This window comes from Mesoplodon bidens, assembly GCF_964165515.1.
Source record: "Mesoplodon bidens genome assembly, chromosome: 13".
In the NCBI taxonomy this organism is placed as follows: domain Eukaryota; kingdom Metazoa; phylum Chordata; class Mammalia; order Artiodactyla; family Ziphiidae; genus Mesoplodon; species Mesoplodon bidens.
In genome coordinates, this window is record NC_138169.1 from 2,145,342 (window position 1) to 2,158,536 (window position 13,195).

General features: G+C 56.7%; 1 protein-coding gene across 2 annotated transcripts in view; it reads right to left on the bottom strand.

Moving 5' to 3' along the window:
- Positions 1–13,195, bottom strand: part of ADGRD1 (adhesion G protein-coupled receptor D1) — a 146,460-nt gene that overhangs the window by 13,401 nt on the left and 119,864 nt on the right. For both annotated transcript variants that reach the window (XM_081251725.1, XM_081251726.1), the window contains 2 exons: positions 7,957–8,023; positions 5,488–5,554 (listed from right to left, as the gene is read on the bottom strand). In XM_081251725.1, the coding sequence (XP_081107851.1) occupies positions 5,488–5,554; positions 7,957–8,023 (134 nt within the window). The remainder of the gene's footprint in view (positions 1–5,487; positions 5,555–7,956; positions 8,024–13,195) is intronic.

The window sequence follows — 13,195 nt, forward strand, 5'->3', positions numbered from 1 at the left end:
TTATGTCTGTAACTATCATTGTAATTGTACCCATGGCCATATCTGTTCTGAGGAACTGGTAACTGGATCTGTATCTATGTATCTTTATTTAGGTACCTGTATTTGTAGAGTCACACAACTAGCTTGGCTTCTCCCCAGGTGAGAGGAGGATTTTAAAACTCTAGACTCTTTCTCTTCCCGGACTTGGAGGCCTTTTTCCCGGGTGGTGCCAGCACGAAACAAGCCCCCCTGGGGGGGCTCAGACTAAGGTGGCCCCTGTGGCCCATGGCGTCCCTGCTTCTGTAAGACCTGCCTGCCCCGTGGGCACTTGTGCACTCAGCCTCACTGGAGTCGCCCAGGGAATGACACCCATGTCCCTTCACAATCGGGGAGAACAGTTTGTGACGGGATGGTTGGTGGGTGCACACTTGGCCGTGGGGTGACAGGGAGGCTGTGAACCGGAAGGGGCTCTGCCCTTCCCCCCCCCACCCCAGCGCTGGGCCCACCAGGCACCACGGTGACAATCCCGTCCCACAGGTTCCCGTCCCTCCAGGACCAACCTCACTGGGACACAGCGAAACCGCACACCCAACACGAACATGTACCTTTCCAAAGTGTTTTAGTTTAAAATGATGCACGTGGCATGGGGGTGTTTTTCAGTGGATGGGATGTGCAAGCAAGTACCCCCCGGACACAAACCCCTCTCTGGAGAACGCCATCCCGTGTGCACCCACCCAGACATTTCTTTCCCACGGACGTGCTCACGTGAACATGTGCCCAAACAGAGCTTCGCACAGGTTACACAAGGGGGCCAGGCCCTACTTGTGACACTGAAACCTGCTGTCTTCAGAGTCCCTCTGGGAACAACGGGACACGACTCAACATGGCACAAGCCAGGGTCCTCAGAGGAAATGAGAAACACGGGACACTTCCGCCCCCGGCCAGCCTGAGCCCTGACAGTCGGAGAGGCTGGGTCTCAGGACCCCTCTGCTGCATCCCCTGGCCTGGGGTCTGCATGCTTTTTCTCTCAAGGTCCAGGGAGCAAACATTTTTGGCTTTTCAGGCCTCCCAGTCTCTACTGTAACAGCTAAACTCAACGGCTGCAGCGTGATAGCCGCCGCAGTTTGTAAATAAGTGCCCGGCACCTGGGCGGGATTTACCACAGGAGCCGCAGCCAGCTGACCCTGCACTTGACCGTTTTCAGCGGACACCCCCCTCCCCCCAGCCCAGGGCTCTCCGACTTCCCGCAGCCCACCTCGGACTGCACGCCAGCTCCACACCGGAATCACCGGGAGCTCTGAAAGGTCCAGTAAACCCAGAACCTCCCAGGTGGGACTCAGGCAGGAACCGTTCCCAAGCTCCCCAGGGATTCCGTTACTAACAAGTGTGAGAAGTGCAGTCCTCGCAGGTGCGTGGCTGATGTCAGGGAGAGGGGCTGGGGTGGAGGTAACGCCCCCTCTGGAAGGACAGCAGGGCTCCAGCGAGCCTGGAGGACATGGGATGCGGGGACCCTGCTGCTGGACCCCTCGCTGTGGTGGGTAGTAAGGAAGGATCCAGGCAGGGCCACCTCGGATCCCCCGCCGTCACTGACCAAAGTCAGAGGAAACAGCCAGCTCACCCGGGGAGTCTGGGAGGGGGCGATGCTGCCGGGCCCTGCAGACCTGGGGGGTTAAGTCAGCACAGAGAGAGAACAGGGCGGAGGACTTACACACTCACTACTCCCTTCCACCCCTCCCACTGTCCGTGCTCTGACCAGGAGGGTTTAACTGTCGGGGGGACTGGTCTGAGCCTGTGTCTCCATCTGGGTGACAAGGCGAGTGGTCCTCCCTGACCCCAGGAGCGGGAAGGGAGGGCACCCGCGGGGTCGCTCACAGGAGCCTCTGTCATCCTGTGAAAGGCCGGGTGGTAAAGTGACTGCAGACGGTCCTCACGCAGCCCTGGGACAGGGAACAGCCTGGAGTGAAAGCTCAGGGACGTGTCACCACGACAACGCACCACCTCCCGCAGCTGAAAGCAATTGATGGAAGGACCCGGGCCTGTGCTCAGAGCTCAGAGTTAACGCCAAGGACGGACGCCCGGAGACGACAGTCGCGTCCCTTTCCCGACCCGGCAGCCCTTCCTGGAAGGAGATCTTTACAGAACTGGTGTGCCGTCGCCCTGCACAGGCAAAGACTGCAGTCCCCCCTTCCGTCGCACAGGTGACACAGCAGTGTGATTCTAGCCGTCTGTGACGGACAGAGAAGGAGAACATCCCAAGCACCACACGGGAGCCAGAGACGACGAGGGCTCACGGCGTGCTGGGGACACCAGCTCCTGCGAGACAGAAGCGCTGAGGGCAGAGGGACAGCCTCAGGGACCCTGAGGCCAGGGCTGGGCCGGCGCTGCCGACAGGAGTGTGGCCTGTGGGGGACGGAGCAGCCGTGCACCCACTGCCTTGCACGAGGGATCGGGGGGTGCACTCCTGGCCCCCGTCTCCTCCCTCCCTCTGAGCCTGGTCCATGTCCATCCGGACTGGCCCCCCAAGGACACTGAGGACAGGAGGGGAGTAATGTGGGAGGGGCACCCAGCTGACACCCGCAAGGCCCCCATCTCCCTGTCGCCCACCCCTCCCACCAGGACCCTGCGCGGACCCTACAGAGAGCCCGGTGGGCCCACGAGCCCTGCAGAGCTGGGAGCACAGCCCCGCCTCTCCTCTGGCACAGAGGCCCGGGGGCTGGGGCCACGGGGACCCGGGAGGCTCGCAGAGCCAGCAGGTCAGGGAGGGCATGCCCCCGTCTCCCGCTTGTCCCCGTGGACGCCCCTGAGCACACGTCACCTGGCAGGGGACCGGCGTGGAGGGGAGCGGAGTCAACGCAGCCTGAACGGGGGAGCGTGTGGGGCTGGCGCCACCGCCCTGCCTCGTGTCCCGAACGGACGACGACACCACGACGATGCCCCCCACTGCCCTTCTGGGAGCCCTCTACCAAGAAGATGCTGCTGCACCTCTGCGTGGCCTGAGGATGTCTGAGTGGAATTTTAATTAAGGAGGAAGAAGCCACATCTTTAGGCGTCTTCCCTTGGATACGTTTCTAATTAACCACCAGGGCCCACGGCCTCAGTCAGTGCCACCGAATTTGGAACAAAGTCAAAAGAAGCTTTCAAATCAGTCGTTGGGGAAGGGAGCAGGGGGGTGAGTGAAAGGAGGGCTGGCTTCACAGTAGTTAGGAAAGATCCACGTGGAGGGGATGCAGGAGCGGTGGGCTCCAGGGCCATCCACAGACCCTCCAAATAAGTCCCTCCTCCGGCAGCCATCCTTGGCGACACAGAACGTTGGATCTGTCCTTAGGATTGGGAGGACAGTTCATGCGCCACCATAGCTGGGGCACCCGATGGGGGAGGCGACGGATGAGGACACCAAAGGCTCAAGTGTCTCTGGCTGGAGTCCCTTCCCTCACCTTCAGTACCAGGCTCCCCTGGGGGCTCAACACCCTTCAAAGACAGCACCCTCAGAGGCAGTGAGCATGGCCTGGCTCCCACCCTGGAGGTGCATGTAGAGCATATTCTGGGGTCCCAGCCAAGGGTGTGGAGAGTGTGTTCTGTGGATTTGCACAAGGTGGGCAGGAGGGATGGGGGGTGTCCTGATGTCAGCCCCCAACACCTGTGGGGAGAGATGCCCAGACTGGGAAAGCATGGCGATGCCTCACCTCTGACCAGACCCCAGCCAGGCTCAGCACCCAGGTACTTCCATCCCCCTCTCCCAGGCCCTTTTCCTAGGGCTTCTTGCGGATCTCCACCTCCAGCCCCGAGAGTTCAGGGGGATAAAATAATAAACCCTGCCCTTGGGTAGTCATGTGATTTGGGCCTGACCAATCAGCTGCCTCCACCCCAGCCTCAGTGATTGGCTCTGGAACAGACACCTGACCCATGGGAGCCAATCAGAATCTGCCCTGGGGCTTCTGCTGGGACTGCTGGGAACAGTGCCTCCCTCCTTACCCTGAACTGCAGAGCTGGAGGATGTGTCAGGGTACCAGCTCCATCATGTCCCCCCCAGGAAAGCCTGCCTGAGATGGAGCCAGCAAGGAGGCAATGGGACCACGGGCTGAGTAGGAGATGCCTGTGGACATCACTGAGTGCCTGGAACCAGCCATGCCTGATTCCCCTGTTTCCCAGGACTGAGCCTTTTCTACTCAAGGGCACTCAAGCTGGTTTACTAGCACCTGGGGAGAAGGGGGAGGAGAGAGAACAAAAGGAAGAGGGCGAGTGGAAGGATGGGAGGGGGAGGAGAGGAAGGGGACGCCTAGACTAGTGCAGCTACCACCACGGGCCAGGATTTTAGGATTCCACTTATTCCCTGCACTTTAATGTGCCCCTCTGTAATAAGAGAAATTACCATCTCTCTAAGCAGCTAATTTAGGGGCAAGTAAGGAGAAATTTAATGTAAAAACACATTCAGATCTTAAAAAAAAAAAAAGATGCTCTATAAATTTGAGCTTTATTATTAACGTTAAATAACTTCATGGGAAACCAAGTATAAGGACCCAGGGTAAGAGCTGTGGCCCAGGCCTGGCCAATCAAGGCGTTCCAGTCCTTTGGCCAATCAGAGCATTTCATTCTTCTGGCCACAGTGAGGGCTGGCCAATCAGAACATACTGCTTCCACTGGCTTCAGTGAAGGCTGGCCAATCAGAACATTCCGTTCCTCTGGCCAATCAGAGCATTCTGCTCCCCTGGCCTCAGCAAGCGGCCCATGGTGGGCAGAGTTCCAAGCCAAGCCCATCAGAAATGATGAAAATCGATCCCAGGATTTTGTGGGACATGTCGGTAGAACAGTAGCAAGAACCACAAAGGAGGGTTTTTTTTCCCATGGCAGTTATTATAATTCTGTGTGGTCCTAGAGTTTCTTAGCAGCATCTGGGGCAGGCTGTCTAAGAATGGAGCCAACTGATAGGAAAACAGAGCTGAGAGGTGGGGAGCCAGAACCACGTGGAGACGGCCTCGTCCGAACCCCAGACGCACAGCCACGGCAAACGTCCCTGACTGTGAGCTTAGAAATCCCCATTTCTGTCACCCCCTCCGAGTAGGTCCCTCATTATCACAGGAATTCTGTTTTGTGTGGTTCTCAGGAGGCTGTGACGAAAACTCCCTAATGTAGCCTTGGATCCTGCATCTCCCTGACCACGGAGATGTGCACATGAGGAAATCATGGAAGAGCATCGGGAAAGAAAAGAACCAGTTGGGTCTGCACTGCCCCTCCTGGACACACACCCACACCTGCTGCTTCAGCATGAAAAGCACCGAGGGCCTTAAACAGATCTGCATGAAACCTGAAAACCTGCTCAACCTTCCTGAGTATCATTCAGGGAAAGGAGGCTCTGGGTCACACCCCTATGAGGGGCTGTAACAGGACCTGTGCTGCCCCAGCTTAGGACGTGCTCTCAGGGGGCCCCGCTGCACCTCCACAAAGCCCAGGGCTTCCTCCACCCCGGCCCCTCCCCAGCCCAGCTCCGCGCCCGCACGGCAGAGGACGTACCACGATGATGAACAGGGCAGGAGCTACGAAGGCCCAGATGGCACCGTTCCCGAGCGACAGCCAGCAGCTGTGGAAGGGGGCAAAAGGTTACTTCAGTGCATCATCCCACGTCCCAGGGGCCTGCGTCCAGGACGGTACAGGGACACCGTGGGGCACAGTCACGATGCCATTGTTAGTCCCCACAGACGTGTCTGTATCCTGTCCATGACCTCACGCCTCCCGCTCTTGGGAAGAATGTTCCAGGTCTGTAGACTGGCTCGGGGAAAAGAAGCCTTTTACAGGTCACCTGGTTAGTGGAAAAATTCGCAATCTCTGAAGAGTCTAGTCAAAATCCAAAGGAGGTTTTAATTTGATTACGAGAAATAAATAAATGGGCTTTTGCCAGGGGCTGGCTTCCTTCCAGAGCATTTCAAATACTGACTTCACTAGTGACTTCTGCAGGGGGTCAAGGAGTGAGGAGGCATCACGTGACACAGCACGGACCACCTTCATCTTCGCATCAGCTGTCGGTCAGTTCCACCTCCCGGCACTGCCATCCCCCGACCCCGCTCCACAACCGAGACGAAAGGTCCCAGGGGATCCCAGCCACGGCTCTGATTTCCAGAGAAGCCTCATCTGGGAAGTAGGGTCCAGTATGAGGATATGAAATTGCTCCTGGTTTACGAGACATGATTCCAGGAACTCAGACAGGACTACCATCTTCCTCTCCAGAGCATCAGAACCGCCAAGAGCCCGGGGTCCCTGAGACACGTCACCTCCCTGCATCTGGGGGCAGCCCCGGGGGCCTGGCACACCCGCCAGGATCTGGTGAGGCGCGTGGCGCATTCTCACAGACGCAGGACGTGGACGTCCCTGCGGGGCCGCCTGGTCACTCACTCACACCTGCTCACCCAGCGCAGCCCCCTGACAGCACAGCATCGCCCCCCATAACCCCATGGCGCCCCTGAGGCAGGCGCTGTGATGACCCTACCCTGCAGAGGAGGAGGCTGAGGCCCAGGGACATTAGGGGACCCAAGTCCACGCCTGCGCCCTGCCTTTCTGCCCGCGTCCTCCCCCGAGACCTCCTGGACCAGGAGACACGAAATGCCCCAGACAGGTGACAGCGCCTGTAAGAGGCTCGTTCCCGTCTTGAACCCAGAGCCTGGAGAAAAGAGCCTCCCGTGTGAGGACGCGGCATTTAACGTGGAAACACATGTCGAGTCTGGTGGTCCCTCTGCAGAGGGGCAGCTCCAGCCCAGGCTCCCTGGGAGGGTGAGGACTCTGCAAGGGGAAGCTTGTGTTTCCACCGTTTTCGTGCAGAGAGTTAAGTGCATGAGGATCTTCAGGTCCCCCGTCCTCCCCAGGCACTCAGTGAGCTTCCGGACCTCGCTCTCGGGCACATGAGTGGGTGAGAGGCTTACATCCGAAACAGACCCTGGAGCTGAGACGCACCGTGGGCGGCCCAGCATCTGCACACTTCCAGATGGAAAGACACAGAACAAGTGCCAATGAGATGTGTCTGAGGAGAAGTTTCTTCTTTTAATTAGTGTCTTGACTTCGGATACCACGCAGGCTTGCAAGGAATGAGCCAGAACAATGGTTGTTGAATCATTCTTATTTCAATATGGACTCAGATAGCGCTTTCTTTAAGCGCTTCATCTTCAGGAAATTGTTGCCCTAAAGTAGAATAAGCCAGATTCCTCCCAGTTTAGCAACTCAGCTGAGAAATTATCTCAGGCTGAAGCTGGAACAGTGTTTAACTCCCTCTCTCTCCTCTTAAAATCTCTCCATGGCACTGTCACTCAGTGGTTCTTCAGCTGGGCGGAGGAGAGGGGCGGCTCCCTCAAGACAGGTGAGCTAAAGCCTTTTTCTCTTTGGGAGGAAAGGAATTCAAATTTCTGGAAGGTGAACATCTGACCTGGCTGCACAGTCCCAACCCAGCCTCTTCCTGATTCAACTAGGGACCCACCAGCTGCATTTTCAAACTGGCGGCACGAGGTCTGGCACATACACAGTCCCCTCTGCTGCCCCAGCGATGAGAACGCCCCCCTGCGGGTGCACATCAGACTACACTTATGCACACAGTCACGTATTCACTCGGCTGTAATTTAATGGGACTTCTTATGTACTAGGCACTTGCTGACCACCCCAAGAAAGGGTCAGCACACAACAGGGCTCCACAGGTGACCAGACTGTGCATCCAGGACAGCCACATGGATGAAGAGCCCCCATCAGAAATTTATCCCGGCCACCCAGTGCAGGAGGCACTCTGACCCCCTCGATGCTAGTTCCAAGGTGGGAGGAAGTCCAGAGCAGCGCCGGGGGTGTTTCTCACTCTATCAGGCCTTTTTTACTGCCAGGGCTGGAGGATACCAGCCTTGGACAGACCCCTCCCTGAGAAGAACACAGCAAGACAACGAGCCGTGGGGACCCTCACCGTGCCCCTCCCCACGGGAGTCCGGCCCACACAGGGATCACCCCTTCACTTACTTCTTACTTGTTCCGTAACTGTCCATGGCAAAGACTATTGAAATAATACAGATCAGAAGAGGAAAACCTGCAGAAAATGAGAGCAGAATATTTATTAGCTTGCTCCAGTCTCCTCTGACTCGTTCATTCATTTATTCATTTTATACCTGATGTGTACAAAGAAATGTGTGCTAACTGTTGAGGACACAGAACAGCCCCGAGGCTCCAAGAATTGAGAGTCTCAACAAAGAGATAACTCACACACACACACACACACACACACGTGCATTTTAGGGCAGATCTGTTATGAATCTGATTCTGTATCTGAAAACAACGCCCTTCCGGCTGCTGGGGAAGCGGCATGCCCAGGGCCTCTGTCTGAGCAGCTCCCTGAGCACAGTCTCTCCCTCTGCTCCCCTGCAGGGAAGGGAGGGGGGAGAAGAGACAGCAAAGGGTCCCTTTCCACCCACTGACCCTCCCCTCCAGAGGGTGGTCAGGAAAAAGGGCTCCTGACCAGGACACTGCATTTTGCAGATTGCTAGGATAAAAGGGGGCAGCGGAAGAGACACTAGAACAGGCAGCTCTTCGTGCCCCTCTGGCCGAGCCTGCCCAGCCCGTGGGAGACCTGCTCCAGGACCCAGAGGGAAGCCTGCTCCCAGCTCCAGGCCTGGGCGCCTCAAGGCCTCAGCCCTCCTGCGACCTCTGGTGGCTTGGTCAGCTCCACACCGGCCCTTCTGAGGATCAGTGTTAAATGATCTCCTTGAAAAGGAGTCTCTGGAGAGTGGTCCTGTCTCTGAAACAGTTTGTCTTGATGTCAAAATAGTCTGACTACATCACAGGACATCTGGATAAGACAGTCGCCGGGCCCTCAAAGGAGACCAGCAAGCAGCCTCTGGGGAGAGGCGGACAGGCCAGGGGCCAGGAGGGGACGCACCTCTCACTGCTGACCCCGTCACACTCGGGTTTTCTACCCGCGTGCACGACCTCATGGAAGCCAGAGCCTTTTTCTTGGTGTCGGAGCCTCTGGCTGTGGCCCTCCTGCCCTGATGGGACTCAGGGTCACAGGAGACAAGGGGGACGCCGAGGATCCGGCCCGCACCATGCCGCCCACTCACTTGGGGCCTCGGTTTCCTCAGACGTTGTAGGGAACCCCACTGCCCGGCTCTCTTGGGAGGATCACGTGGGCCCTGAGATGGTGAGGGGCCCCGGGGACATCGAGCACCAAGACCCCCCCCGCAATCCCATCTTCCCGAGGAAGCTCAAGCCTTGGGGTGCGGGAGAAGCGGGCACTGTGTGAGCTCTGGGTCCACAGGACAGCCCAGCAGGTGCACACGGGACCCTGCAGCGTCCCCAGGGCCCCTCCCGGGGGTGTTGTGGAAGGTGCAGTAAGAGCCCGAGGTGTCTGGAAGGACGGATTTTCAAACTCAGTGGTTGAGGCTTCACTTTGAGTCAACACCACATCTCCCTCCCCCAATCGTGGCCACAGCGGGGGCCCAAGTCAGGGGCTGGCATCTCTTTGCTGCCCAAAGTTAAACGGAGGAGTTGAAGATTCTTTTTCTGCCTGCACCACTGACACGTTTCTCCTACAATCCCCAAAGCAACACTGACACTCAGAGGACAGGCCCCAGGGCAGTGACTGGAAGGGTCTGAGAAGAAGGGGGGCCCTACCCTCTGCTCCTCTGAAACGCGCTGCAGGAGCCGCAGCTCCGGGTTCTGTTCCCAGGACCCCCCGGAACAGCTGTGCAGCCTCAGGGGACCAGCTGAGCCTCTCTGAGCTGCCACGTTCTCACTCTGGAAATGGAGACGACAACACGTCCCATCAGGCTGTGGTGAGGATCACGTGTGCTGCGGCCGTGCACGTGATGAAGGATGCGCTGATGCATGAAGCCCATCTCTGTATAATGATCTCCACTCTTATTAACCAGCTCCGACGCCTTTTCCACTGTTGCCATCATCTGAAATTCGCACCCCCATCACCCATGCAGACGCTTGACCGGCTTCCGCAGTCTGGGGTTCCTCTGGTCGTGTCCTGTGGAGGTTGACTTTGTGGCGCTCAGGAAGTGCTCTCTTTGGAATGTGGTGACCTGTCAGAGGGACCACACTGGTGCTTCCCTGGCTGCTGGCCCCTAAGATCCAGGGAAGGAGGGAGGGGTGATGTGAGGGGCATCCATAAGGAGCGTTGCCGTGAGATGTTACCCCAGACGCACAGAGCAAAGCCCCGAGAGGAGGGATAAGATGAAACCCAACACAGGGGTGGGGATGTCTCGACAGAGAAGGGGCAGAGAGATGACAATGCTGGGAGACGAGTGGCCCACCCTCCGGTGGAAGTCACTGTGCCACGTTCTGGATGCCTCGTCCTGGGCGCATGGCGGCTTGCGCTTCTGCACCCTGGGGCTCTTGAGCTGTCGGCACTTTCTGGGCGGTGTGTTGTGAATAGAATTGACCCATGCCTCTTTCGGCTAAGTACTGGTTTTCCAGGTGACATCCACCCAGGTCATCTTCTCTCTCACAGCACCCAGCAGTGGCTCCAGGCAGCAACTTCTCCATCACCTTGGGCTCCTGAGGGACTGTCCTGAGCACAGCCGCTCCCATTGCCACCGGCCCGCTGAGGACACGCAGTGTAAACAGGAGATAAATGCTACTGTTTTCAACCCATGTGACTTGGAGGCTGCTTGTTATGGCAGCATAACCTAGCCTGCCCTGATTGACGCATGTCCCAGGGTCTTGGCACTGTGTCACCTCCCTGGGACACCGGCGCAACTTCAGAGAAAGGCGGGGTCCAGAATGAACTCATGATGTTTTCACCCTCAGATGAGTGGTCACTCACAAAGGAAATGAAGTCATAACAGAGAAAAATAAAGCAAGTTGCATTTCTTTCGCTTCTGAGTTTATGATTATTTCTTTCACCTCTGAGTTTGTGGTCAGAGATTCATGTCTGCTGCACCGACGTGTAAAGGCTCAACTGTTTTATCATTCACCTGCTCTCCCAGTTCCCACATGGACCCCTTGAGGACAAAGATTACATTACACTCACCTTTCAAGTTCAAGCACAGGACCTGACATGCAGCTAAACTTCAGGTATGTTGTTAAATGTGACACCTCCAATCCCAACTCAGCCAAAAACACAGTCCTTGAGTTTCAAAAAATGATACCGTTTGAAGGTCAGGGTAAGAGCACGGTGAAAATCTCCAGGGAAGTGGCCTCTCTCTGGGGGACCCTCCCTACAGGGTGACCCCCCGGGCCCTGGGTCAGCCTCCAGCTCCCTCTTAATTCATAACTGCAGGTAGGGAGAGGCCAGCCGCCTGCAGACTGTCTGTACTTAGGCCCACAGCCAAGTCGAACCCAATGAGAAAGAAGGACGCAGTTCAGAGCCATGAGGAAACCAGTTAAGGGGATGCTGACGTGAAGACAGAGCCCTGCTGGAACCCAGCCCGGAGGTCCATTTGCAGGGAGCGTCTGACAGAGGTTGTACACTCAGACACCCACAGGGGAGGCACTGGTATCAGAAACCACACAGTCGCAGCCAATGCTGTCAAGTAGGAATGGAAGCTCAGGGTCCCCAGATCACCTCACCTTTCAAAAGAACTCCATAATTTTATGCAAAATCTCTCCATTTTTAAGTATTGGCAAATCATTCATTTTTTTTCTCCAACACTGTGCAGACCAAAGAAGAGATCCTTCAGGGCTGGATTGGATTATGACCCACACCTCCATCTTGAACCAACATACCTGACTCCTGTCACTACAGAGACAAACTCCACACTTTTAATTCATTTCACCTGTCCTTGCTGTGGCTACGGGGTTTGTGTGTGTGTGTGTGTGTGTGTGTGTGTGCGCGCGCGCGCGCGCGCACATATCTCTAAACTATTTGACCGTTCCCATAAAGAAACCAGCCATTACAGGGGGTTGGTCACTTGTCCTTTAAACCCTTTTACTCAATGAAGTCAGAAGCCAGAGGCAGAAGCAACCCCGCTCTGTCAAGGAGTCATGGCAGGATGGAAGGAGAAGGTCATGCATGAGTTGGGCTCACCAAGAAGGAAATGGAGAGGAGAGGACATTCCTGCTGCGAGCCCAGCCAGAGCACAGGCACCCAGGTGAGGAGAAGCGCGGCAGGGACAGCGAGTCTGCCCGCAGGTGGGACACAGGGCACCACTGGCGAGCACCGGGAGTTCCCTGCGAGGCCACACCAGCTGGGAGGCGGCTGCTGTGTCTCCTCGCTCCACGTTGGCCCCCGTGAGCCTCTCTAGGCTCCCGGGAAAGCCAGGAGGGGCACATAACTTACCTCCACTACATCCCCCAAATGAACTACGCTAGCCAGCTCAAAGCACAAAGTAAAATGTTTGTCTGCTCCCTGCACCATGAGGACTGTGAAAATTAAATCTATCGCAAGAAAACTAGAAACAAGTAGCAGGTCCCTTATGCTGGATGAATGCTTTATAGCAGATGCAAGGATGCCAGGCGTCAATCACTCTGGTGGGAAGCAGGGTCCCCTGTGCCCTGGGGCTCCTCCTCAGGATGGGCAAGGAGGAAGTTAAACAAAGTCAAGCCACTGGGGAGGTGACTCCCAGGATGAAGGACCACCATAATTCGTGCGAGTTAGCTTGAAAACAGCACAACCACTTAGAGTCTCTATAAATTTCCTTAAGGGCATGCAGCAAATTAAGAAAAATTTATTCAAGAAAACCTACTAAGTCTGGGTAAACCTGACACGCTGGGACACCTGGGCTACAACCTGCTCCACTCCAGGCAGCTGTGGCCAACAAGACAGGCTCCCTCCCCCGGGACCCAGTCCAGAGCCACAATATCTCCCTGCGGCAGGCTGCCTGCACTTCTCATTCTCCCCAGCACCACGGGGCAGAAACTCTATTCCAGGTAAGCGCAACCGAGAGATCAGAATTCCTTTCCTCCCTCCAACCACAACCCATAGTGTACAGGGTCCATCCCAGGCGTGACTGGCTGAGAATACAGGGCCCGACTGCCCTCGCCCCAGGGCACCCATACACTGTGAGATGAGGGGCCACCTCCCCTGCCCGGTGCCCTGCATTAAAGCCGGGGTGTCAATCCAAGAGAAGGAGGCCACTGTCCCCGCACCGGCTCCAGAGCAGTGCCTCTGGGATTTTTCCCAGGGAGGAGGGAAGCCGACCATTAGAACAGAGAAATCCAAAGCACTCCCCACGGAAACTGACTTTTAGAGGTGTTTCACATGAAGATGAAATCACAGCCCACCTCTGCCCCACCTGCCCCATCCCATCCCCACCTA